Source organism: Ursus arctos, unplaced genomic scaffold, assembly GCF_023065955.2.
Source record: "Ursus arctos isolate Adak ecotype North America unplaced genomic scaffold, UrsArc2.0 scaffold_25, whole genome shotgun sequence".
In the NCBI taxonomy this organism is placed as follows: domain Eukaryota; kingdom Metazoa; phylum Chordata; class Mammalia; order Carnivora; family Ursidae; genus Ursus; species Ursus arctos.
In genome coordinates this window covers 9,932,898-9,959,645 of record NW_026622930.1, presented here as the reverse complement: position 1 = coordinate 9,959,645, position 26,748 = coordinate 9,932,898, and the positions used below count along the sequence as shown (strand labels likewise).

Genomic DNA, 26,748 nt, shown 5'->3' with positions numbered 1-26,748 from the left:
TGTTTTATCGATGGTTTCCTTTGCTATGCAGAAGCTTTTTATTTTGGTATGGTCCCAACGGTTTATTTTTGCTTTTGTTTTTTGTGCCTGAGGAGACCTATGTTCCTAAAGTTCATGTCCAAGAGATTACTGCCTAGGTTTTCTTTTTTGGGGGGCGGGCTGGTTTTATACTTTATTTTTATTTTTTTATAATAATTTTTATTGTATTATGTTAGTCACCATACAGTACATCCCTAGATTTTGATGTAAAGTTCCATGATTCATTACTTGCTTGTAACACCCAGTGCACCATGCAATACGTGCCCTCCTTACTACCCATCGCCGGCCTACGCCCCTCCCCTCTGAAGCCCTCAGTTTGTTTCCCAGAGTCCATAGTCTCTCTTGGTTCATTCCCCCTACTGTTTACCCCCCCTTTCTTCTTCCCTTTCTTCTCCTACCGATCTTCCTACTTCTTATGTTCCATATGTTTTCTTTTAGGAGTTTTACGGTTTCAAGTCTCACATTTAGGTCTTTAATCCATTTTGAGTTTATTTTTCTGTATGGCGTAAGAAAGTGGTCCAGATGTGCGAATTCTTCTGTAAATGTCTGGCAGAATTCAGTAATGAAGCTATGGATTCTTAGGCTTTTCTTCATCGGGAGATTTTGATGATTGATTCAATCACTTTCCTAGTTATACATCAGGTTTAACTAGTATCATGTGTCAATCTTCTATCTCTTCCTGATTCATTCTTGGTAGGTTGTGTGTTTCTAGGAATTTCTCTACTGTATCCGGATTGTCTGATCTGTTGGCTTTCAATTTTTTCATAGTATTTGCCTATAATCCTTTTTACTTGTGTAAACGAATGTCTCCTCTTTCACTTCTGATTTTAATTGCTTGTTTTGTCTCTCTTTTTTCCTTAGCCAGTCTAGCTAAATGGTTGTTCATGCTGTTGATGTTTTCCAAGAACCAGCTCCTGGTTTTGTTGATTTGCACTATTATTTTTTTTTAATTCCTTATTTTGTTTATCTCTGCTTCAATCTTTATTATTTTCTTCCTCTGCTAGCTTTGGGCTAGTTTGTTCCTTTTTTTTCCTAGTTCCTTAAAGTGTGAAGTTAGGTTGTTGATCTGATTTTCCTTCTTTGTAATGTACATAGTTACAGCTACAAATTTCCTTCTCAGTACTGCTTTTGCTGCATCTCGTTAAGTCTTGGCTTGTTGTACTTTCACTTTCACTTGTCTTAAGATATTTTCTAATTTCTCTTGTGACATCTCCTTTGACTGATTCGTTGTTTAGGAACTGTTAATTTCCATATATTTCTGGATTTTCTAGTTATTCTTCTGATTTTTTAGATTCGTGGTTGGAAAAAGTACTTTGTATGATTCCAGTCTTTAAAAATTTGTTAGAACTTGTTTTATGGCCTAACGTTATAGTCTATCTTGGAGAATGTTCCCTGGGCACTTGAGAAAAATGTCTGTTGTGCTGTTGTTGGGTGGAGTGTTCTGTGTATGTCTATTAACCCAGCTGGTCTATAGTGTGGTTCAAGTCCTTCTTCTCCTTATTGATCTTCTGTCCGATTTCCTATTGATTATTGGAAGTGGAGTATTGATTCACCTATTAGTGTGTTGCTATTTCTCCCTTCAAGCCTATCAGTGATGGCTTCCCATATTTAAGAGCTCCGATGTTGGCTGCGTAAATATTTATAATCGCTATATCTTCTTGGTGAAGTGAATGCCATTTTTTGTTGTCATACAGTTTCATTTTATGAAGTCGAATATGTCAAGCCTTACTTTTATGACATATGAATTCTCTTCTTGTTTAGAGAGGCCTTACCCACTTCAGTATCAAGAGACGCGTTAACCAATGCTTTCTTCAAGGACATTGATGCTTTTTATGTTTTACTGTGTGATCTACGCAGAGGTCCAAGCACCAGTATTTAATGCAGGTGCGAGCCTTTAACACTCTGACTCGTTGTGATCCCTTGTGTGAGTTCAGGCCCCAGAGCTTCCTCCCTATCGAGTGATCTGCCGGGCTTAGCCTCGCCTCTTTCCCTCTTTGCCTGTCACACTTCTACCAAAATCTAAACAATTAATTAGGTGTCTTGTCCCACTTCCAGAGAAGCGCATCTCCTGTCATTGCTGGCTTTCCATGTCTCTTATTAACCTATGGGTTTCAGCCAACATTTCGTCTTGCCTAGCACAGTGCCTGGACAGCGTGCATACCCAGTGCATATGAATTAACTGGATACATGAACACGTGCCGTGACCTGGATTTCACACGTATAAAGGGAGAGCTTGAGACAAGAAGATTAGGGATGTGCTCATCACACTCAAGCTCGGGCCAGGTCCCTCATTCTTTAATGTCAGTCAGGGAGGGGGCCTGGCCTGGGAGAGGACGGTCATTTTTGCATGGGGTTCACCATCTTTTCTGTGAAGACGGGAATGTTGGTGTTCTCATCTATGATGATGACTAAGAAGGGCCTGTTGAACTTGATGGACAGATGCTTAGACCAGGTGCTCTTTTCTGAAGGGGTGGTTCCAGAATATTCTGTCACATTCTCATCGATGCTCCGCACAGCCTTATGCATGGCCTGGAAGGGACAGACAGAGGAGACTATTTGAGGCAGAGACAGGCTGCACCATCCCCCACCCAGAGCTGGGAGCAAGGCCCAGTGTGATGAAATGAGAGCTGTCCTGAGGCTCAAGGAACGGATCTTTCCAAAGGCCCATCAGGGACTTGGGTCTTTCTAGCATTTCCTTGAAATAAAAATGAATATAATGACAAAGAAGCAGAATCGCTAGTTGGGTGTCTACGGTTTGAGCATTTTTATGAAAGGATCACAGAATTCACAACTGAATCGTCATGGTGTAGTAGAAAGAATATGACTTTCCATCACAAAGATCTGGGTTTAAATCCCATTTTTCCCACTAACTAACTGTCACCTCGAGGAGATGACTACTTTTCCCGAAACCTTGATTTCCTAATGGGAAAATGAGAGCTCTTCAATATGGACTCCCAGGACCACTAAGGTGCTTCATGCCAGGAGCCCCGTTCAGTGTAGGTGCTCAATAAATGCGTATGTGTGTAAAAAAGTTGTGTGCATGTGTGTGTGTGTGTGTGTGAACGGGAACTAATAAGTCAGAGTTCTTTATCTGGTAATTATGGCTCCATCAACTGGTCCAGCTTACTTATGCAACTTCCTCAAGGACAACTTCTCCTTAACACTTTTCTCCCCGGGGGCTGGCCCCTTCTCTGTGCCTCATTATCATACTCAGGCCTCTCTCATCACCTGGCCCATCCTTCCCCATCCGCAGCCTTCCTCCCTGCAGGCAACACACAGGCCTTCACCACCTTCTCCAGGCGTTGCCTGCGTCCACCGGCGGACCCTACTTCTCCGTCCTCACCAACCTTCTCAGCCTCCCTGGGAAGCAACCCCCAACCCCAGCAGGGAGACTGCCCTCTGATTCATCTTCCTTGGTTCCTGCCTTTTTTCTAGTATCAGATGTCAAGTACCCTGGGGACTTTGACAGGGGCCTTCCCTGTGCCTGGTCCCCACCGGCCACTTAGTTCCCAGCCAGTTATTGAGCTGTGGTTGTGTCTTTGGTCACCTTCCACTTTCCTGAATAAATGGGATCTTCAGGCCAAATCACTCATTCACTCAGACTCAATGATGGGCCAATAGCTCCTGGGTCACAGATGCAGGGGACAAAAGTCCTTTGAAATCCCTGAGCCCAAGCCTCTCTTGGTAAATATGGGTCCATCGAGGCCCAAGGAAGGGAAGGCCCTGGCCAAAGACAACTCAGAGGGTCAATACCACCAGGGCAGAGGAAGTCCCTAACACCTAGAAGCCTGTGAGGCCCCCTCCTCCATTGTCACCTGCCCACCTTCCAATCTCAGTGGCCCCAGTGGCACTCCTTAGGGACCTCAGTCTGCAGGTGTGTCTGTGTCCCTTTGTCCTATCCCCAGACCACCTGTGAGCTGCAGCTCCATATACACTGTGACACCTGCTAACCCACGGACCCCAGGGACAACTCACCTTGGACAGCTTCAGGGGCTCTTTCTCCGTGATCCCCGAGAGCTCAGCCTCGGTGCTGAAGACCTTGGTGATGCCCATTTTGCTCAGGATGGTTTTCAGATCGTAGGTTCCAGAAATGGACATTTTGGGCAAACGTAAACTGGCAGACCTGTCACGAGGGTTAGGAAACAAAGGGGTTTCACATATCGAGTGTCTCGTTTCTGGCTGTTTCTCCCGCTCAGCGGCCCCTCTCCTTCCCACACGAGGCTTGGGGGTGTGCATGGGTTTATTCTATTTCTCGTTCCTTCAGTCCCTGGGGCCAGAGGATGTAAAGTCACTGGGATGGGCTTGTCCTGCAAAGTCTCAGGGGCTGCCTCCTGCTTCCTCTGAGCGGCCCTCTGGGCACTCCCCTGGGGAGCTCTTAGCACAGTGTCCTGCAGGGTTAGGTCCCCCCACATGGGACTTCTCTAGGGCCCGAATCAGGGGTCTGCCAAAGTGAGCTCACAGGCACGGAGGCTCCCTGTGAGCAGCTCTGGGTTCTGCCCTGTCCTATTCTCCTTCCTCAGCCTCTGGTGCAGGGAGCAAGGGGGTGGTGGTGAAGAGGTCCTAAAACTGCTATTTTAATTTTAACCTTATGCTCTTTTCTGTTCTCATATTCATTTATGTATATATATGTCTATTATGTCTTCTTCTGGATATTAATTTTATTAATTCCAATTTTAACTTCTGTGGTTATTTTTCTATGATCCTGTTGCATACATTTATACATGGATGTGTGTTTTGGAGTGTCCCCAATAAACTAGCTCCCGAGGGCTTGGGCGTCCTGTGACTACGGAGTTTCGCACGAATCCGGGCTGTGCGCTCACATATCATTTCACGGTGGGGACCTCATCCACCCGCACTGGTCTGGTGACAGAGGAACCCAAGCCCACCTGGGCCTTTGCTTCTCTGGTCCCCAGGCGGGCTCTCCCCCGTCTAGCCCTGACTGTCCCTCCTCTAACTTCACCTGCACTGCGCCCCTTGCCAGAAGCCACTTCTCCCTTCTCGGCTCTCCAGGGCACCTGCTGGCGTGGCTCACCCTGCTCCGGGCGCTGACACATGGAAGGGGCAGTGTCCGTGGTGGTGGTGGGCGGGGGAGTCCCCAAGGACACAGGACTTTGGCCTCCTCCCCGTGGGCCCCGTCCCTCTCACGGAGCCTGGCTGGTGCGGTATGAGTGACACGAGCCTGTGTCTGGGACACCGGGTCACGCGCAGTTGTGCGATCCACGGGATGAGGGTCCACCCTCCTTCCTGTGGCCGGGCCCGATGTGGCAGCGCCCGGGTTGGCCCTGGACCGGGAAGCACCGTACGTTAATGCCTCTGAGGATGCTGGAGAGATGAGTTCTGAAGAGCTTGTCCTCCAGCTGCTGCAGCTTCCCGTGGCCGGGCAGGCTCAGGAGGCCACTGAGTGCCTCGGCACGGCGGCCACAGCAGCCAGCTGGCGAGCTCCTGCTCCCAGTGCACGTCGGGCATGCCCAGGCGCTGGATCACGGGCACCTCGCTGGTGGCCTTTGCGTTCCCATGGAAGGCTCCTTCCAGCACGCTCTCAAACTTGACTTTATCCCTCCATTTGCCCGCCGGGTTGAAGGTGCGCATCAGTCAGGGCGGGAGAAGGATGGCACAAGCGTGCGAGAAGGAGTGCCGGGTAAGGCTCTTCCCGCTGAGGCTCAGCTGCACCCGCTGTTGGGGGCTGCAAGGATCCCATCAGGGGACTGAGGGGCTTCGTGTGGCTAAAGTGAGGTAGAGGAGGTTCTAGAATTTCTAGATCACAGAGGCTACGTGGCACCGACCTGGGTGTGCAGAGCAAGCATTTTTACCTGGGTTTTATGTGTATCTGTGGATGGCGTGAGATGATTAATGCCAATTATTAGGTGTGGTTGGAAGCTCCCCAAGTCCTACTCGGCACCTCCCTGTCTGAGTCTCCCTGCCCCTTATTAGCGGGCGGTTCTCATTCAGGGACTCACTATCGCCCCCACTCGAAGGCTTCCCTGGATCACCATGCGGGATGCAGGTCCCTGGGCAGCCCCTCCCCCACTCCCTACCCTCCCACTCCAAGAGAGCAGCACCGCCTGGGCAAGTCAGAGTGGGAAGCTGCCCTGGGGACCCCTGCGCTCAACTCTGCCATTGGACAGAGATGGAGACTGAGGCTGGAAAGGGGCCAGACCCGCCAGAAGCCCCGTAGCAGAGCTGGGACCTAAGATGTGCGGACTCTGGCCCCAAGCTCTCCGTTGCACTGTTGTCTCCAGAGCGAAGGGCCAGCACAGTGAAGGAGGCCACCCTGGCCTCGCTCTCACCTCCCCCCCATCCAGGCCATCTCCATGGGCTATTCCACTACCTTAGATTGCCCTCTGCGGCCCCCCAGGCCCCCCACATTGCCATCTTTCAGGGAGGAGGCCAGGCTGAGATTCAAGTTCAGTTGAGCCCCTGCCGTGTGAGCCTGTGGCCCCGTGTCCTGTGTAACTTGTTCAGTCCTCACAGAAACCTGACCACAAGGGTGTCATTATGTCCCCATTACAGAGGGGAAACCTCAAAGTGGTGTGATGACTTTCCCCCCGTCAAGCAGCTCATAATCGGTAGGGGAAGGATTCCAACCCTGGTGTTTCTGACTCGAAAGTTGTCCCTCTTCCACTGCACTGGAGTTTTCAGAAATTGTGTTCCAAGAAACCCCATTCCCTTCATACACTCTGCTAAAACTGCCTATTTTACCTCACTCCCTGGTAGGGATCAACAAGGCACACTAGAACATTAAAGGCTCTGAAAAGTCCTGCAGAGAAGGTGATGATTTGATTGTCCAACCATCATCACCTGACCTTAGTTAATCACGGAAAGTCTGACTGTGGTTGTGTGTGGGAAACCGTGAATAACAGCTAAAGCGATGCCCTATATCCCGCACTGCCAAAGAAAGCTTACAAACTAAGTGTTTAAGAATATTTTTGTGTGTTTCCTTTTGAACCAGCTCAGACTGGTGGTAAAACTTACCATGAAAAAAAATGTAATTCACCAGAACAAGAGTTTTGTCTTTGTCAAGATCTTGGACCAAACCCACAGTTTTTCCTTGGGTTTCCTTCTCTATATACTGGTTGATCTGTTTTGTGGCCTCCTCAGTGTCTCTGAGGTTGATGGAGAAGTGAGACAGCTTCATGACGGCCTCCAAAAACGTATGCACTTCCTTCCGATTCTTATCACTGAATAGTATAGTTCTGCTGGCCAGCTGGAACTGGCCATCTGAGAGGTTGAGGGTGTGGAGGAAATGCTGTAAGCCTTTGTGGACAGTGGCCTTAGGTGTCTCCTTGAAGTTAAAATCTAGGTCTTGCAAGATCTGGGTGCGACTGTCACCTTTGGTCCCCAGGGAGAGCTTAGCAAAGGCCATCCCAATGTTCACTGGGGAGAAGATGATGTTGTTGTTAGACTGATGGGCCAGTTCATGGTACAGGCTGAGGGCAAAGTTGGCCAGTTTGGTGGCTATGCTGGGGAAGGGAACATGCTGATGGAGGTTGGAATCCTGCCTGGATGCATGCAGGGAGCCGGGAACCTGACAGCACAGCCCGCCAGCAGGAGGAGAATCCAGGTGATGGAGGATGGCAAGGTCCTGCAAGAGAGGGAAGAGGGGCACCACGCCCGAGTCAGGCCACACGGTGAGTCCCCTGGCTGCTGACTGACCCCAGGGGGATCACCCAGAATTTACTAAAACCGCTACAATGTGCCGGCCCTGGGAAGGACAGAATAATAGCAAAGATTTTACAGGGCTCACCACGTGCCGAGCCCCATTCTAGGCACTTTGCTGTCTCATTTCACTACCCTCTTGTGATGACCTATGACCTAGGGCACAGGACCATTGTCCATTCACAGAGGAGGAGACCGAAGGCCTGAGAGATTGAAGTCACCTGCCCAAGATCACAGAGCAGGAAAGTAGCAGGAGCAGAATCACAGACCTGGGCCATCTGCACTCTTGACGGCTGCCCTACCCCCTGCCGTGGCCCTGTGTGCAGGTGTCACAGCCCCTATTTCACATAAGGGGAAACTGAGGCACACGATTACCCAGGAAGCAGGTCAGATCAAGTGTAGGGATGACTGGATCTGGAATAGTAACCCATCAGCCCCCACTGACATGAGGCTGCTGCCCAGAAGGGGTAAGATCTTGCCCAGTGACACACAGCCAGAAGCCCATCCTGGCCGACTGTGGCCCAGACTCTCCTGGACTCCATGCGCTTCATCCCCCATTTCCTCGCAGCTGCTACAGCCGTCAGGGTAGGCCATCGGAGCCTGGAGCAGATTATGATCTGACCCTGCAACATTCCAGGTCTGGGGAGTGAGCCTGACAAAAGCACCCGCGGGCCCTGAACCGCAAGGCACTCAGAGGCGTTAACTTGAGGCTTGGAGAGCAGTTCAGGAACTTTCTCAAGGCCACACAGGTGGCCAAGCAGTGCTGGCACTAGACAGGTCTGCATGCTTTGGATCCGGTGCTCTGTACGTGGGAATGTTCACCCAGTGCCTCCCTCCCTGCAGTGGGAACAGGGCCGCTTCTGAGGGCTGAGCACCGGGGGCCGGGCTCTCAAGCTCAGTACCATTGACATGCTGGGCTGGAAGAGTCTACACGGTGAGGGGCTGTCCTGACATTGTAGGACATTTAGACGCATCCTAGACAAAACTGGATGCCAGTAGCAATCTCCCAACTCCCAGGTATGAGACATTGCCCATTGTCCCCTGGGATCAAAGTACCCTTGCGCAGGGGGAGGAGGGGTTCAGAGCATGTGGCCCACTTGGGAGGCCCCAAGTTGGACAGACTTTCCTCATTTCAGAGCAGGTCTGGGTCCAGGGAGTCCTGGCTTTGCTCACTGGGGCCGCAGCATTCACTGGACCCAGTTAGTTTGGACAGCACCCGAGCCCCTGCCCTGAGCTCAGATGGCAGGGGTCTCAGAGATGCTGGTCCCTCTAGAGGCAGAGGGGTGATGGGGTGGGAAGGAGATGGTAAAAAAGCATACTGTTTAGCTTCAGACAGACCTGGGTTCTAACCCACTTCGATCCCTCCCGAGCTGGGCGCCCAGCTGTCTGAGCTTCCTCTTTAAAATGAGATTGTGAAGCCGGGCTAGCCGTCAAAACTCACGCCAGAAGGGGCCTGAGAGATCAGCTCTTTGGGGGAGGAGGGCGGTGGGTTTCGCAAACGAAACCTTTACAAGTAAGGGGCCAACGAGTGGGAGATGGGGCCATGAACCCGGATAAGAAAGGGGAGGAGGTGACAGACAAGATCACAGGGTTATCTGAGGAGTTAATGAATACACCTCAACGTTTCAGAGGAGGAATTCCAATGGCAAGACCAAGGCCGAGGTCCACTGAGCAGGAGGGCTGGGGCCAGGGAGTTGGGGGGACCATGGGCCATCCTTTGGAAATCTGGGGAGCAGGTGACTCTGGGGCAAAGCTAAGAGGGCATGTGCTTTCTCCAGTAAGATAGTTGAGTGAGGGGCATGGAATCTACAGGGCAAGGGCAAGGGCAAGGGCAAGGGCAAGGACTCTGGCTGGAGTTGAAAAGGAGCCAGGTAAGAGAGAAGGATCCTGAGGCGTGTTGGAGAAGCATGTTGGGGAATATGGAAGGGACCCTCCAAGGGGACTTTCTAAGCCTGGGGTGGGTGGCAGAAGGGGAAAGTAACCCTCCAGCTGCCCCACCCGCCAGCATGAGTCATGATAGTGGGCCTACTATGCGCTGGGAGCCTTTGAAGGGCGTGGTTCCATCCTCCCCACTGGTGGCGCTGAGCAGAACAGCGAAGGCTCCGCTGCCTGCCTGACAATTCTGATCCTGGCAAATTGGAGCCAAGCCTATCTGTGCCTCAGTTTCCTTCTCTGTTAAGCGGAGATAATAATCCTTGCACAGGGGTGCTGCCTCTCTGACCAGCGTCAGCTCAGGTGGAGGCTGATGGAAAGTGACTCCCTCAGCAGAATGCCTTGATTCCCCAGAGGCTGGATGGGCTGGACGTGTATGGCAGCGGTCCCGCACTGGCTCACGGGGCTTCCCCTACTTATAGGGCAGTCCCAGGGGGCTGGGACACCCAGTCCTGTGGGCCCACAGCCACCCCCGCTGCAGGAAATCAGCGTGGGGAGCTCCAGGGTGCAGCTGGCAAGTGCCTGATATTATCAGAGGGCCTTGTGGTTCTTCTTTGAAGGGGCTAGTCCAGCGGAACCAGCAGGCACAAGGGCCAGCGGAAAGAAGGGGTGCTGGGGGCCCCGTGGCCATGCAAGACCCAGAGGTCATTTCGCCTTGATACTGCCCTCACAGAACTGTCGAGAGGAGAAAGTGAATTACAACACCTCCAGAGCCGCGCATTGTGCCTGATACATGGTTGACCTCTGAGAAATGTCGGCTGCCTGATGTCACCCAGCTTGTGACTGCCAAGATCCCAGCCCTGAGAATCTTCAGATTGGGAGCTGGAATCTGTGTCCTTTGGGCTCCAAAGTCCGTTTGTCCAGGCACAGAAAGGAGGTAACAGGCACCTGCCAGGGGCCGACGCACGGGGGAATCATGGGAAAGAACAGCATTAGGCTGCCTTGAGGGGTACCTTGCAGAATATCAAGACGCAAGGGACCTTAGTGCTCCCATTTTACCGGTGAGAAAAGCAAGGCTCACAGAGGGGTGGTGACTTCCCCAGCGCCCAGGGCGCGTTTGTTTGTGATAAAGCCTTGAAAAGATCCCAAGTCAACTGACTCCCAGCTCAGGTCTTCCAGAACAAATGTGCAAATATGTGTAATTCCCCCCGCTGTTAATTTTTTGCCAGTGAGTCAAGAGGCAGGGGAAGGCAACCCCGCAAACTGCTACTTTCAGAATCCGCAGTCTAAGGTTTAATATTTGGTAAGAACCAGCGCTGAAAAAAGACGCTGTGCACCGTCAGCTCTAGGGGAAACTTTGAATGAGTTTGGTCTCACTGTCCCCCTTTTGCAGTGACGGGAGCTGAGAGTGGCTCAGATGCAAGTGCGGTCCGGAACCCTGCTCATGCTGCCACCCTGCTTCCCGGGCTGACTTGGGATTCTCGAATTCTGTGTGCTTTGTCATACCGCCTTGGGCATTTCCATCCTTTTTTTTTTTCTTTTTGAAAAAAGACTTTATTCTTTAGAGCCGTTTTCGGGTTATAGAACAATTGCACAGAAAGTACAGAGAGTTCCCATGTACCTTCTCCCCCTTGCACCCCGCCGGTTCCCTCGATAGTAACATCTCGCACGGCCGTGGGACCCTTGTGACAATCTAGGACTCAATATCCATACTATTAACGCAAGTCTGAACCCGCAGTTTAGATTTGGTTCGCTCCTAGTGCCGCAGTTTCCTGGTCTTTTTATCTTGACCGCAGGAGCAAGACACACTTTTCCACGTCCACCCAAAAGCAGCATTCAGTGGCTTCGGCAACCAGGCGGGCTGCCGCAGACACGCTGCCCTCTGGGTCTGGGTCCTAGAGGACGTGGCCCGAGGTCTGGGCTCTGCAGTGGTGCCTGGCAGCCCACAGACCTCAGCAGTCTACTGGCGGTTCCGCAGCTCTGCTCCCTGAGCGGCAGGTGGCCCAGTGCTCGGCCAGCGGGGCACAGCTATGGGGGCCCCCGGACACACAACCTGAGAGCCAGCCCCGAGCTGGGGGCGGGGGGCAGCACTGTGGGGAGCAGTCTCATAGCAGGACCTGCATGCCGTGTGGGTGCTCGGCACCTCTCTGCCTGCCCTCCCTCTCCCGGCTCCCTCCGGTGACATCTCCAGACCTTATGGCTAGGAATCTGGCACTGAAAGATGCCAGTGCGCTGTCAGGTGTCTTGAGGAGGGGCCCAAATCCGTCACAGCACAGTGGGTCCAATTTACTTGCAAAATATGCCCCACGATTTCTGGAAGCAGGAACGCTGGGGCTGGCCAATGCACTTGGGTTGGCGGTGCTGGTGGAGGCAAGGAGGACGGACCGGGGCTCTGGACAGGGACGCATGTCACAGCGAAGGAAACAACAGTGGTCCTTACGTGTAGGAGAAGTGAGTGACCTCGTCCTTAGTATTGAAACCTCCCTGAAACGAGCCTGTTGTAATCTCCTGGATGGATGATAGTAAGGAAATGATTGTTCTGACGGTGGGAATGTAAATTGGAATCACCTTTTTCGAGGGGAGGGCAGTTTATAGACCTTGTAACATGTAAGATGCACACATCCTTCCTTTCAGCGAATCCAGCTGGTTATCCAGAAACACTGTGAACGCAATGTGATGAAAAATCAGAGTTAGCAGCAGTAATTTAATTCCGTGGTGTGCCTTTCACGGAGAGCACAGCGAACAGAACAGCAGACATTGGAAATGCGCGTAAATAAACAAAGCGATTTCTTTACTCTGCCACGATCAGCAGTCTTGAAATAAGTCCTGAGTCATATCGCTTGGAAGTGAATTTCAGTGGGCACCGGGTCGTGGAAAGGCAGCTTTGACTTCTAAGAACAAATGTCCCTGGTACTCTGCCTTCAGCCCCGCCTGGGCCAGGGCCTTCCCTGTGGGACTGTTCTGTCTTTAGCCTGGCCCCCGTGACACAGCCCTGCCTGCCCCACCCCCCAGTTGCTGATACATGCTCGCCAGCCCTGAGCCCTCAGCGGCCGGGCTGCAGCTGGCCTTAGGCCAGACAGGTGGCTCCTGCATGGACCGGGAGGTTGGATTCGCCCGTAGGATCGGAGATGGATGGGACATCCCAAATCGTAGCCTGTGTCCTTCAGGGATTGGTTTTGAGGGTCAGACTAGGCAGTGAATACATTTGAAAGAACAGGCTTCTGGCTGCCCGGGCTGATTGGTGCCACGCTCCTGTCCTCCTTACGGCAAGGTTGCCTGGATGTTTCGCCCACCCACGAATGGACCCTGTGGGTTCTCAGGAGCCCGTGAACTCCCCCTGGGGACTTTCAGCTCATCCGAATTGGGTTTCTGCCCCCAGAGCCCAGACGAGGGTAACTGCCGGCCATCCTTGGAAGTGGAACGATGGTCTCTTAGATGCGTGCCCTTAGTTCTTCCAGCTTCTTGGTCTTTCCCTGGGCTCCAGGAGTCCCAGCTGGCCTTTGCATGTATCCCCTTCCCTCCCCAGTATTGGGGGGTGTGCAGTGTTGTGCAGGTTGCTTACTGAAGGCTCCGAGCTCTTTAGCCTCGGGTGGAAAGGGCTCCCGCGAATCGGCCGCTTGCCCTCTGGGGCAGAGCGTGTTTTCGCACGCAGGTGTCTTCGGCATGTGGCCGTGCATCCCAGCATTTCCCAGGCTTCAGGCAGGAATCTGGCTTGTGGGTGTCTGGGAGGGGGTGTGGGTGGTGTGCTGATGTTTCCAGGAACAAGTGGACCTCCTGAAGCCAGCTCTGCCACCTGCTAGCTCCGTGACCTAGAGCAAGACCAGGAGCCTTTCTGAGCCTCCGTTTCTCCATCTGGAGAAAGGGCGCATGAGAGCAGGGCAGCTCTCGCCGCTCCACAGTGCTGCTATGAGGAGTAAATGGGACAATGTGGGACTTGCCCCTCGGGGGTGCCTGGCTTACAGAGGAGCTCGTGAATGTCACAGATGTCCCTTACACTGGCACCGGCTCTGCTCTCCTTCAAAAGCTGTTTTGAGTACCTGCTTTGAAGCATACACCGACTCAATGTGGGTGTTAGAACCGTGATGAAGATGCCAAGGCCCAGAGAGGTTTGGCGACTTCGCCGAAGTCACACAGCGGGACGCTGCAGCGTCTGGACTTGCTCTCACTCTGGCATCGTCCCCGGTGTTTGACACTGGTTGTATCATTAATGGAATTTGTGGAGGCTGGAAATGTCCAGGCAGAGAGAAATCGGGATGACATCAGACTTATCTGGGAGATGGCTGAATTGTTACCCGTTATATTGAACTACATGGAATTGCACACAGGGGGCCGTTCTGACTTAAGAGGTGTAAATTTCCTATGACTCAACCCAGTTGCGTAGACGTACGTTCAGCCCCTGTGATGACTCAGGAGGGCAATGCTAGGTTCTTATGGAATGGGGCAGTCCTTCCCACAGATGAGCACATTCCTGTGAGTTCCAGGAGCTGGCTCCCTCAGGCTGGGGGTCTGGCAGGACTTTCTGACTGCCATAACCCTTCCGTGGGGCTCTGGAGATGAGAACGAGCCACAAGGCCCTTAGGGAAAGGGCTGCTCCTGGGATGGCCACTAGCTGTGGTTTTAGGAGCTGTGGTTTCCCTCTGAAGACTACAGGCAGGGCCGTGGGGCAGGAACAAGGCCAGATGGAAAGTGTACCCTGTCAGAGCTTAGCCAAGGGAAGGCAGGGAGGGCTAGTGGGGTTGATGGCCTGGTTCCTCTCCCATGACCAAAGAATCATTGGAATGACTTTCCAGAGCCACCACTTGGCCCCGTGATTGGGTAGAAGAGGACACAGGGTAAGTATCCTGGGCGTTGCTGGCAAGCCAGGATAAGTCTGGGCAGGGGACACAGACCAGACCAAGGCCCAGAGACCCGCCTGGAGAGAAGAGGAGGTGGAAGACCCACTTGCTTCTAAGGGTAATGTGTTTGAGGGTCCTGGGGCAGAGATGGAAGGACAAGGACAGAAGTATGTGTTCCCAGCTTAGCCCCATTGAAAACGTTTCCAGGAAAAATCAACCATAGCTTTTTGGAGGCAAGGCCTTTGAGCCGTAGGAGCTCAAGCCTGGCTCAGGTGTCAAGGTGGGATGAGAAGGGGATGGACTCTACTCTCTTGGCAGTTGGAGGGGTGGCAACTCCAAGCCCCCGTGTGAGCTGAAGGCTCTGGGAGCCACGGGGGTGGGGGGGCAGCCTCCTGGTTGGTGCTGGCAGCGTGCAGGGGAAGGGGCTCTCATGGGGGGCAAGGGGAGCACCAGCAGGGCTGGGGGGCTTAGCGAGAGGGGGATGCTTGGTGGAGGTGGGGGCTGCGGGCCGGTATCTGAGCCTTTGTGATCCCCCCTTAGGGATTCCCAGATATGACTGAGAGCCTAGAGCTTTCCCACAGTGACTGGGGAAGAACCACTAAACTGCGTGGCAGGCAACGTTTCATCTTGGCCTCGCACAGCTCCCGGACAGCGTAAAGGCCCGCCACAGAGTAACACAGCGCCTACAGGAGAGACGCGGTGACCTCCGGTCCGGCCACTTCCTCGGGCCGGAGAGGGTGACTCGAGAGATGAGGGGCTGAAGGATTCACACGTCACACTGGAGCCTGGGCCGGGTCACTCTTTAATGTCATCTGGGGAGGGAGCTGAACCCAAAAGGCGGTTACTTCTGGGTGGGGTCCACCACCTTTCCCACGAAGAGGGGGCTCTTGGTGTTTCTATCATAGATGATGACGAGGAAGGGGCTGTTGAAGTCGACCCCTGGCGGCATCGACATGGGGATGGCTTCCAGAACCGTGGTCCCAGCAGCTTCCGTCCCTTTCTCGTCGATGGTCAGCACAGCCTTATGCAGCCCCTGCGGGGAGAGAGCACATGGGTCTGTTCTGAGCAGGGCTGTCCCCTCCCCCAGCCTGCGAGCAAGGCCCGAGGAAGGGACCGGGACCCAGGGAGGGGCTCACTGGGGCCTTCCTCCGCCCGGCCTGTCCTGCCCTGTCCACGGCCTTCCTCCCTGCAGGCAACACACAGGCCTTCACCGCCTTCTCCAGGCCTTGCCTGACTCCACCGGCGGACCCTACTTCTCCGTCCTCACCAACCTTCTCAGCCTCGCTGGGAAGCAGCCCCCAACCCCAGCAGGGACACCGCCCACGGACCCCAGGGACAACTCACCTTGGACAGCATCAGGGGCTCTTTCTCCGTGATCCCCGAGAGCTCAGCCTCGTTGCTGAAGACCTTGGTGATGCCCATTTTGCTCAGGACGGTTTTCAGATCGTAGGTTCCAGAAATGGACATTTTGGGCAAACGTAAACTGGCAGACCTGTCACGAGGGTTAGGAAACAAAGGGGTTTCACACATTGAGTGTCTCGTTTCTGGCTGTTTCTCCCACTCAGCGGCCCCTCTCCCTCCCACATGAGGCCTGGGGGTGTTCATGGGTTTATTCTATTTCTCATTCCTCCAGCTCCTGGGGCCAGAGAATGTAGAGTCACGGGGATGGGCTTGTCCTGCAAAGTCTCAGGGGCTGCCTCCTGCCTCCTCTGAAGGGCCCTCTGGGCACTCCCCTGGGGAGCTCTTAGCACACTGTCCTGCAGGGTTAGGTCCCCCCAGACAGGGACTTCTCCAGGGGGACCTTGGGGTATGGGGCGGGTACTGAGGGACATTTGCTCGGTGAGGCAGGTGCAAGTGCCCGGGCTGAATGTTCAGCTCTGCCTTCCCAGGGAGACAACGTGTGGTCCCAAGAAGGGTCTGCCAGGTGAGCTGATGGGCATGGAGGCCCCCCGTGAGCCGTTCTGGGTTCTGCCCTGTCCTGTTCTCCTTCCTCAGCCTCTGGTGCAGGGAGTGCAGGGGTGAGTTGAGGGGAGGGGTAGAAGTCTTAAAAAACTGTTATTTTAATTTTAACCTTATTTTCTTTTGTATTCTCATATTCATTTATGTATGTATATGTCTATTATGTCTTCTTCTGGATATTAATTTTATTTCTTAATTCCAATTTTAACTTATGTGATTATTTTTCTATGATCCTGTTGCATACATTTATACATGGATGTATGTTTTGGAGTGTCCCCAATAAACTAGCTCCCGAGGGCTTGGGCGTCCTGTGACTACGGAGTTTCGCACGAATCCGGGCTGTGCGCTCACATATCATTTCGCGGTGGGGACCTCATCCAACCGCACTGGTCTGGTGACAGAGGAACCCAAGCCCACCTGGGCCTTTCTTTCTCTGGTCCCCAGGCGGGCTCTCCCCCGTCTAGCCCTGACTGTCCCTCCTCTAACTCCGCCTGCACTGCGCCCCTTGCCAGAAGCCACTTCTCCCTTCTCGGCTCTCCAGGGCACCTGCTGGCGTGGCTCACCTTGCTCTGGGCGCTGACACAGGGAAGGGGCAGTGTCCGTGGTGGTGGTGGGTGGGGGAGTCCCCAAGGACACAGGACTTTGGCCTCCTCCCCGTGGGCCCCGTCCCTCTCACGGAGCCTGGCTGGTGCGGTATGAGTGACACGAGACTGTGTCTGGGACAGCAAGTCACGTGCAGTTGTGCGGCCCACGGGATGGGGGTCCACCCTCCCTCCCTGTGGCCAGGCCCGACGTGGCAGCACCCAGATTATTCTCCGGCTTGGGCATCACCTGGTGTGTCTGTGTTCCAGGAACTTGGCCAGGACTTCCTTGGTCAGTGTGTCCTCCAGCTGCTGCATCTTGCCCTGGTCGGGGAGGAGGAAGATGGCGGTGGCATTGCCCACGTAGTCCATGAGCAGCACCCAGCTGGACAGCTTTTCGCAGTGGTGGACGTCGAACATGCCCAGGCGACTCATCATGGGCACCTGGACCGTGGTGTGCTCGTCCACGTGGAAGTCCTCCACCGAGGTGTGCTCCGCCTCGAAGGGCTTCTCCCATTTGCCTGGAGAGAAGGGAAGGTGGCATCAGCCAGAGATGGGAGAGGGTTTGGATAATACGGGGGGATGAGAACGCCTGAGCCCCCTTGCTGAGATCCTTCTCTTTGAACCTGTTTCGCCATCTGTAGACGGGGCTGCTGTGAAGTCTGCTGAAAGGGCTCTTGTGAGGACAGTGCAAGACCCGAGTAGGACCCAGAATGTCTACTGTACGGGGGCTAAGGGCTGCCACGCTGGGTGTGCAGAGCGAGCATTTCCCCTCGTATTTCATGCTTGCTTCTTTGAGGGCGGCTTGGGAGAGTCTGCATGAAAATGATGGACATCAGTCCTACTCGGCACCTCCCTGTCCGAGTCTCCCTGCCCCTTGTTAGCGGGCGGTTCTCATCACTCAGGGACTCACTGTCGCCCCCACTCAAAGGCTTCCCTGGATCACCGTGCAGGATGCAGGTGCCTGGGCAGCCCCTCCCCCACTCCCCACCCCCCCCCCCCAAGACAGCGGCACCATCCGGGCAAGTCAGAGTGGGAGGCTGCCCTGGGGACCCCTGCGCCCAACTCTGCCATTGGACGGAGATGGAGACTGAGGCTGGAAAGGGGCCAGACCCGCCAGAAGCCCCGTAGCAGAGCTGGGACCTAAGATGTGCGGACTCTGGCCCTGGGCTCTCCGTTGCACTGTCATCTCCAGAGCGAGGGGCCGGCACAGTGAAGGAGGCCACCCTGGCCTTGTTCTCACCTCCCCCCCACCCAGGCCATCTCTGTGGGCTGTTCCACAACCTTAGAGTGCCCTCTGCGGCCCCTCGCCCCCCCCCCACATTGCCATCCCTCAGGGCGGAGGCCAGGCTGAGATTCAAGTTCAGTTGAGCCCCTGCCGTGTGAGCCTGTGGCCCCGTGTCCTGTGTAACTTGTTCAGTCCTCACAGAAACCTGACCACAAGGGTGTCATTATGTCCCCATTACAGAGGGGAAACCTCAAAGTGGTAGGATGACTTTCCCCCAGTCAAGCAGCTCATAATCGGTAGGAGAAGGATTCCAACCCTGGTGTTTCTGACTCGAAAGCTGTCCCTCCTTCCACTGCACCGGAGTTTTCAGAAATTGTGTTCCAAGAAACCCCATTCCCTTCATACACTCTGCTAAAAATGCCTATTTTACCTCCTTCCCTGGAAGGGATCAGCAAGGCACACTAGAACATTAAAGGCTCTGAAAAGTCCTGCAGAGAAAGTGATGATTTGACTGTCTCACCCATCATCACCTGACCTGAGTTGATCATGGAAAGTCTGACCGTGGTTGTGTGTGGGAAACCAAATAACACATGCGGAGACACACTGCCCTACTCATCCTGCACTGCTACAGAAATTTAACAAGTGCGTGTTTGAGAATATTTTTGGATGTTTTTGTGGGAAACAGCTCAGGGCGGTGTTGCAACCTTACCTTTAAAGAAAATGTAATTCACCAGAGCAAAAACTGTGGCTTTGTCAAGATCTTGGACCAAATCCACAATTTTTCCTTGGGTTCCCTTCTCTACATAATCGTTGATCTGTTTCTTGGCCGCCTCGGTGTCCCCGAAGTTGATGGAGAAGGCTTCTGAGTGGTACAGGCTCTTGACATCCTCCAAAAACTTATTCAATAGCTTAATGTTCTCAGAGATGAAGAGACCGTTGCCAGCGGTCAGCTGTAGCTGGTTGTCGGGGTGGTTCAGGGTGTGGAGGAGTTGCTGGAAGGCTCGGTGGACCTCACCCTCTGCTCTCTCAGTGAGGTTGAAACCGAGGCCCTTCATGATCTGGGAGTGAGTGTCGCCCTTGGCCCCCAGAGAGAGCAACGCAAAGGCCGTAGCGATGCTCACGGGGGAGAAGAAGATGTTGGTTTTGTTGGACTCATGAGCCACCTGGCGATACATGCTGAAGGCGAAGTCGGCCAGGTTCGGGGCGATCTTGTGGCAGGCTGGCTCCGCGTGGTCCTCGTGATCGTGCTGGGAAGCATCGGTGTCCTGGACAGCGTCTCCCTGGAGACCCTCAGCCAGGGAGCGGGGGGCCAGGCAGCACAGCCCCGCCAGCAGGAGGAGGCCCCAGGTGATGGAGGATGGCATGGTCCTGCAAGAGAGGGAGGAGGGGCAGCACGCCCGAGTCAGGCCACACGGCGAGTCCCCTGGCCGCTGACTGACCCCAAGGGGAGCATCCAGAATTTACTAAAACCCCTACTGTGTGCTGGCCCCGGGCCAAGCCCTCTCCTGAGTCCCCATCAAAGAAGGACTGAACAGTAGCAAGGACTTTACAGGGCTCACCACGTGCCAAGCCCCATTCTAGGCACTTGGCTGTCTCATCTCATTGCCCTCTTGTGATGACCTATGACCTAGGGCACGGGACCATTGTCCATTCACAGAGGAGGAGACCGAAGGCCAGAGAGATTGAAGTCACCTGCCCAAGACCACAGAGCAGGAAAGTAGCAGGAGCAGAATCACAGACCCGGGCCGTGTGGGTGGGAGTCCGTGCTCTTGATGGCTGCCCTACCCCTGCCATGGCCCTGTGTACAGGTGTCACAGCCCCTGTCTTGCATAAGGGGAAACTGAGGCACAATGAGCATAAGAGACTTGTGCACAACTACCCGGGAATCTGGCCAGTTCAGGCTCAGGTACAACTTGGTGTGAAATGGGAACATTTCCACTGACTCCTTTTATTTAATGGACATGAGGCTGCTGCCCAGAGGGGGTAAGATTCTGCCCAGTGACACACAGCCAGAGCCCATGGAGCTGCAAGGCTGTCCCCACTCACCACTCACGGTGAGCCTCAGCCCCCAGCAGTACCGCCTGAGCCGAACGGCAGCCCCACACTCGTCTGCGGCCTCAGCCACACGAATGGGTTGCGGTCCCTGCAGTCAGCTTACCTCCCATCCTTGTCACCACCCATGTCCCAGCTCTGGGTTTGGCAACGATGGGGGCAGTAGACTCCGATTTCTCCAGTAAGTTGGGGGTCGTGTGCTTGTGTGTGGGGTGGGGTGTAGGAGTTGAGAAAACATCTCTTTTTCAGACAGCCCTGAGTTCTAATGTGGGCTCTGTCACTATCAGCCGTGTGACCCAGGACAGGCTACTCGGTCTCCCTGGTTCTCATTCTGCCTCATATAGAAAGTAAGGGCATTGGGAGAATTTCACGAAATAAGTCCCTGCACCAGACCTCACACTGACCGGGTCTAGAAGCTGGTAGGGGTTGCAAATCAGAAGCCGCCGGAGGGCAGGCAGTGGAAGGACGCATGTTCCGTGGCTCCCAGATGGGCCCCTGCCTCGGGCCACCAGTCTGCACCCCCTAAGTACAACCTGCTCCCCTCACAGATGGGGAAACTGAGGTCCAAGCAGAGGAGAGTGTGCCTGCGGCCACATAGCTCTCTATTTCTCATGGAACTAAACTCATCAAGCTAGTAAAACACAAAGACAAAGGAGTCCTTGAACTTGGAATTTGAAAACCTGAGGGGAAGGAGCTGGAAATGAGAAAGTCTATCCTCGCAGACTTTTAAAAGTTTCTTTTGAATCAAACCATGAAATGAAGCAGGACCCTGGTTTCTCTTTGCCGCCCTTTTTCTGGCCTTCGTGCCTCTAAGTAATCCAAACGTGACAGACCGCGTGTTACGTAATACGTGTTTATGTTTTTCTTACACTAGCCCGCACTGGCTCGGTAGATTTCCACCTCCCTCGGCTCCTCTCCGCGTCCCCTCCGGGGCTTGCTGCGGGCCTTCACGGTTTGGGTTTGCAGTAACCCCTCGTCTTTGCGGGGCTCAGAGATCATGAGAGATTTGGGCCTCTGCCGGGGCAGGGGGGAGGGGGACTAAATATGCCAGTGGCCTCAGGGGCTGTGGCTTCCAGCCCTGATGGGACCACTGGCATCCCCTTGGCCTTGGGCAAGCAAGTCCCCAGCTGTCAAAGTCGAGGTGGGGGAAGACCGAAACGAGTTTCCCCTGTACTAACACTGGATTTTCAATTAGAAGGTATTTGGGTTTGGTAGAGCAAAATGGATTGAGACTCCCGTGGGGGTGCAGGGGTGGGTGGGGTGCCCTCTCCCTCCAAGGGCTGCGGGCCCGGGCTGAGCTGGGGAGGGGTCCCAGCGGTGCTGAGCACACCCATCTCGGTGGGTGTAACATCACCCATTCTGACTCTTTCTTTTTACAGTAAAAGGTCTGAGGCCCAGAGAGGGTCAGAGCTTTGCCAAGGCCACACACCGAATCAGCGACAAAGCTGGAACGAGTCTTGGTTTTCCCGCCACTTGAACTGCAGCCGGACACAGCCGTGTCCGCTGCTCTCAGACTCTGTGAATGCCAGAACTGAGCCCCGAGGGACCTTCACATTGGGCTTGGGCCTCCTGTCGGCTTCCTTTTGCCTCTCAATTATTCCTTTAGGGCCCCCAAGCTTCTGCTTTCTCCATGCCCTTCTATCAAAGGCTGCACCCTGCACCCCCGAAGCCTCATGCTGGGGAAGGCAACGGAGTGGACAAAGTGGACGGTGAAGCACCCAGCGACGCCGCCACTGCTCGGCCGTGAACTGCCTCTGAGTTTGGAGAAGTGTAAATTCGATTCTCCGAGTTACGTATTGCCTCTTAGCTGGTGAACCCTGTGCCGAGCGCACACCAGCACCAGCATCGCCGTCCCGGTCATCACACCCAGTAAACAGCAGGTGTTTTATGTGCACTCATCTAATGTCCCCTCAACGCTTACCCTGTGGAGCGGGAATGATTATCAGCCCCATTTTATAGATGGAGAAATTGAGGCCTCCAGCGGTTGAGCAACTTAATGAAAACCACAGACCTGGTGGCTTATGAATCTGGGATTTAATCTCGGGCATTTTGATTCCAGAACTCAGCATTCAGTCCTTCTGTTTACAAAGCTGAAGCCAGAGACCTTGACACAGAAAATGCTTGGAAGGCGTCGGGCTAAATGAAGAAGGGGCAGCACCGCATGTGGCTCAGGCTAGCGGCTCTGAGGCCACAATGCCTGAGTTCAATTCCATAGCAGCTGTGTGACCTCGCACAGGTTAATTAACCTCTCTGAACCTCCGTTTCCTGGAGATGACAAGGGTGCACTTCCTCACAGAGCTGTTGTGCAAATTTAATATGTACAAAGTGCCAAGAAATGCTTGACACAAAGCCAACTGTCGGCAGCCTTCGCTGCTATCGATAGCGTTATGGATTTTTGGAGTGCCACATGGGAGTCTGGTGGCCTTGGCCTTGGTCATCTTTGTGGCCCCCATCTCCAAGAACTGATGACAGAAAAATTATATCCTTCCCATGCTCCAGAGATCAAGGCTGGGGGCCAGGGACGGGTGAGAGGAATGAGGGCAAAGCTTGTCTACGGTTTATCTAAGAGGACAGAGAGGTTGAGCAGTGGTCCAGGGTCACCCAGCATCAAAGGGGCCTCCAGGCCAGCCCAGCTGGGTTTCTCCCATTGCCCAGCTGACTCCTAAGACCCAGGAGAATTATGTTGGTGGGAGGAAGAGATTTGGGAGGGTGAATTCTGGAGCTAGGTGACCCCAGTTGGAATCCCGGAGAGTGTGAAATTTGGGGCAAGTTATGAGCCTCTCTGTTCCTCATTTCCTTATCTGTAAAATGGGAGTAATCTCAGTAACCACCTCAGAAGTTTGTTCTAAGCCTCGGGTGGCAGAGCGCCTGTAAGGAGCTCAGCAGCCAGCTGGCTAGAGCAAGGGCTCAGCAGCACAGCTGAAAGCCTGGGCCGGGGCCCCTCCAGGGTTTCCCATCTTCCACTGCGCACAAGGGCGCTGAGACCCAATGAGCACAGGGGGGCCCAGCACGGTTCTGTTCTGGGCATCTCTGCAGAGGATGGAGCCCCGACGAGTGGCTGGAACTCTGGGCTCTGGTCCCACCCGGCTTTCCAGAAGGTCCCTATGGGAACCTGGGTTCCCCAGTGTATTCACCAGTAGGTCCTGGGGAGGCCCCGGGGGCAAGCTTGGGAGTGGAAAGGGACCTCCGGGACTGCTGTTGCCATGACGACAGGGGGTCCAGCCCCAGCCTGTTCCACCCTCCCTGCATCCCCGGGACCTGTCCGGTGGCACAGGGGCCCGCCCAGCGGCACAGGGGCCCCGACGCCTCTCCGGAGGCTCTCCCCAGTGGAAGGCATACTTACAGTTACTGTCCCAGGCCGGGGCCGGTGACCAAGGCTGAGGAGACCGAGCCTTGTTCTGGTTCCTATTTAAGCCGTGGACTCACAGGGATGACGGGGGAGGTTGCTGGTGAATATTAACTAAGGTCACCCCAGTTATCGGAGGAGCAAACAGGGACTAAGTCCAGAGGCCACCGCTGAGCTGCCCACCCGCGCCACCCGTACGCGCCCTGCCCAGGCAGCCCACGGCCCTCTGTCCTGTCTACCAAAGGGAGTCATTGTACCCAGCTCATAAACCGTGGCGTCCTGCATCCACGGAGAGGTGGCATGACTCAGGCACTCTTGGGGTTAGCATTCCTTGGGTGGCCTACCCTCCCACTGGGGAATTCCCACTGGCTGCCCCAGCAAGAGCTGCGCTTTACCCAACCACCTTGAGATGGCTGCTGCTGGAGACGCAGTGAGCTTGGGAGGGGGCAGGGAAGTGAAAACGCCTTTGGCAGAGAAGGAAACGGAGGTCCAGAGTGGAGAGGCTGCTCATTCATAGTTACCAAGCTAGCCCCAGCTATGAACTCTGACGATTCTCCCGAGAAGGAATACAGGCCATGACCCAGGCTGACACAGCCGCTTTGGGCTGGCACGGGTGGCCAGGGGCACAGACCAGGGGTCAGATGGTAAATATGTAAAGCAGGGCTGTGCTATTTCAGACAAGCATCTTCACCTCTCCGAACCAGGAGGTGGTTTCGTCCGCATCGGAGGGGTTTGGAAGTCCCACTCCCTAGCACGGTTGTCAGGGATGTGCACAATAACTTCTGTAAAGTGCCCGGCACACAGTGGGCTTTTTATTTGGGTCTGCTCAGCCAGGCTCTCCAGGCTTCTCTGGGCAGGACGAGGCTGAATTCTCGGCCAGCCTCGGCCTATTACTGTGTCCACTGGGTGTGGCTCCCAGCAGAGGAATGCGATCCACATACTGCTTGAATTTTCCTGGGAAGGTGGCCCTGTTCTGGGGCTAATGCAGGTCCCCGGGGTGCTGGCGGTGGGGGAGGTGGTGGTACAGGCTTGAGACTGGCTGGGCCTCGCTTGACTGCGATTTCTCTAAAAACCTAGGGCAGACCACCTCCCTCTCCGTGCGCTCCGCCGGAGCGCGGCACATGGTGGGTGCTCTATAGCTATTTGATGGCGTGGCAGAGTGCAGTTTTGTCCCTTCTCTCATTCCTCTGGTCCCAAATGTGGGACTGTGCCAGGTGAATGGCCTGCAGCTTCCTTGGCTACATAGGTTCAGACCTGAGAACCCAGCTCCCCTATTCACTGACCATGAGATCTCAGACAAGCTGTTCCACCGCCCTGTGCCTCAGTTCCCCCACCTGTAAAATGAGGATTGCAGCAGTACCCACCTTGTTGGGCTGCTATGAGGATTGAATGCAACAGTTCTGGGTAAGCTCAGAGTCCAGTGCTGGGTGTGCACAGCGAGCCCTTTGTGATGTGGTCCTACCTGTGCCAGTGGGCCTCCCTGGTGTCACTGCGGGAGGGGGGCCTTCCAGGAATGCCCCCAAGGCTTCTCCCATCCAGTGCTCTCAGTGACCCTGGGAGGGGAGTATGTACCACCCGCCAGACAAGAGCAGGAAGGAGCTCGGAGAGAGTAGGATTCCCCGCTCCCATTCTGACCCCCCAGTTCCACAATCTGGCTTCAGGCTCTTTCCCCCCAGCTGGCCGGATGGGCTTCTCCCCATCGGGCCTCTACATCCCCTCACAACGCAGAGAGCTGGTTGACTGAGGTGAGGCCTGACCTCCATACCTCCTGGGCATCTCTTCCTCTCCCCATGCCTCAGTTTCTCCGTCTGTACAATGACCTCCCTCCAAACCCAGCTGCCCCTCCCGCCTCCCACAGTGGATGGGCAATGCCAAGTGCTCCACCTTCCACGCCGTTGCCAAGCTTGGCTCCCTCAGCCCATGGCGTCTGGGCTGGTGGGAGGGCACTGCCCTACGCCCCCTCTACCTCCAATCCTCGAGCTGCGGTGGCCTCCACACCTCCTACAGTGTCCTGCCTCCTCCTCTTCCTCCTCCTTCTCTGGGACTCTGTACGCACCCTGAGCAGGGCACAGTCTCTGCCGGCCTTGGAGGAAGGAGGCTCTGGGTGTCAGAGGCAGCAGGTCCGGGAGGGGCGGGGAACTGGGACAGGAAGCCGCCTTGCACAAAGCTGTGGGTAGCCAGGCGGGTGCAGCCAGCCCTCCCTGGCCCAGGCAGTCCTGCTTGTCACCTGCTGTTCTAGCTGGGTCCCATCTGTGTGACCCTGACAAGTCACCCAGTCCCTCTGAGCTTCTGTCCGAGGGAGGGTCGCACTGGGCTCAGAGGGATCGTGGGCATAGCAGGTGTCACCTTCCTGGCCGATGGCCTGGCACCAGCATCTTGGCAGCTTTCCAGGACCAGCTGTAGAGGGAAGGACTGAGCCACCTGAGAAATGCCCAGTGGGAGCCCATGGAAGCTGGGAAGGGTCTGTGCATAGAAGAGGTGTGTGTCATGGACTTTCGCTAGGTGCAGAAGGGATGCAAGTTGTCCCAGCAGGGACTGGGATATTTGGAAGGGAGCATATGAGGGGCTCTGGGGCCCTGTCTAGTCTGAGTCCTTATCTCCCCATCCTCGTATTCTGTGGTCCCCACTTCCCTGGGATTTCCTGCTGTGGAGAGCTCCTCTGGACACCTTATCTAGGAAGAAGGGGAAGGATGATCCGGGAAACCGAGCAAGGACAGAATCCTGGTTGGAGGTGGGGGAGGGCACCCAGTAACCATTCTTGGCTACGGTGTTCCATGAACCAAGAGCCATGGTGGAGAACATTTTGTCTGCTCGGTTACTTCTGGAATTGTCGATGGTAGCCTCTGGGCTGATTCCCTGGGAGTGAAGGCATCCTAGGAAGATGCTGTGGGCTGGTTTAAATAAGAAGCTTCTGGGGACAACTTATGCCTCCTCGGGCCCTGCCTAGGGGTGGGAGTGGGATGGAGAGAAGCCCGAGAGCTGAGCCATGAGGCCTGCAGTGGTAAGGGAGTGAGGGGGAGGGTGTGTGAGGGGCCCTGGGCCAAATAGATCAGGCTGGTCAGGAGAGTGGAGGTGCACTTCAGGGCTCCCTGGCGAGTGTGGGGACCAGGATTGTCCCATGCAACACACAGGTGCACCAGTCTCTCAGAAAGCACTTCCACTCGGGTCCCCCCATACTCA

At 54.7% G+C, this 26,748-nt stretch overlaps 2 protein-coding genes and 1 long non-coding RNA gene across 5 annotated transcripts; 1 reads left to right on the top strand and 2 right to left on the bottom strand.

Moving 5' to 3' along the window:
- Positions 1-6,497: 6,497 nt before the first annotated feature.
- On the bottom strand, positions 6,498-8,289 carry LOC113267162 (alpha-1-antiproteinase 2-like). The gene is given in 4 exon segments (XM_048219905.2): positions 6,498-6,514; positions 7,012-7,581; positions 7,584-7,621; positions 8,141-8,289. Coding segments are annotated over 4 exon segments (774 nt in total).
- A 2,209-nt stretch (positions 8,290-10,498) lies between these two features.
- LOC130544793 (uncharacterized) lies at positions 10,499-15,381 on the top strand. Its single transcript, XR_008961389.1, has 2 exons — positions 10,499-14,520; positions 14,943-15,381. It is a non-coding gene; the product is annotated as an uncharacterized LOC130544793 (long non-coding RNA).
- LOC113267312 (alpha-1-antitrypsin-like) lies at positions 15,187-25,649 on the bottom strand. Of its 3 annotated transcripts, none has more exons than XM_048219878.2 (6): positions 25,535-25,649; positions 23,566-23,668; positions 18,880-19,538; positions 17,193-17,463; positions 15,747-15,894; positions 15,187-15,435 (listed from the first exon to the last, which is right to left on the bottom strand). In XM_048219878.2, exons 3-6 carry the CDS (start codon positions 19,532-19,534, stop codon positions 15,244-15,246), a joined length of 1,266 nt encoding a protein of 421 aa, XP_048075835.2. In that variant the 5' UTR covers positions 19,535-19,538; positions 23,566-23,668; positions 25,535-25,649; the 3' UTR covers positions 15,187-15,243. The 3 variants fall into 3 exon arrangements, with proteins under 3 accessions (XP_048075835.2, XP_048075836.2, XP_057174496.1); XM_048219879.2 differs by lacking the exon at positions 25,535-25,649 and adding an exon at positions 23,972-24,211; XM_057318513.1 differs by lacking the exon at positions 25,535-25,649 and having other exon boundaries at positions 23,566-23,672.
- Between the last annotated feature and the right edge of the window lie 1,099 nt (positions 25,650-26,748).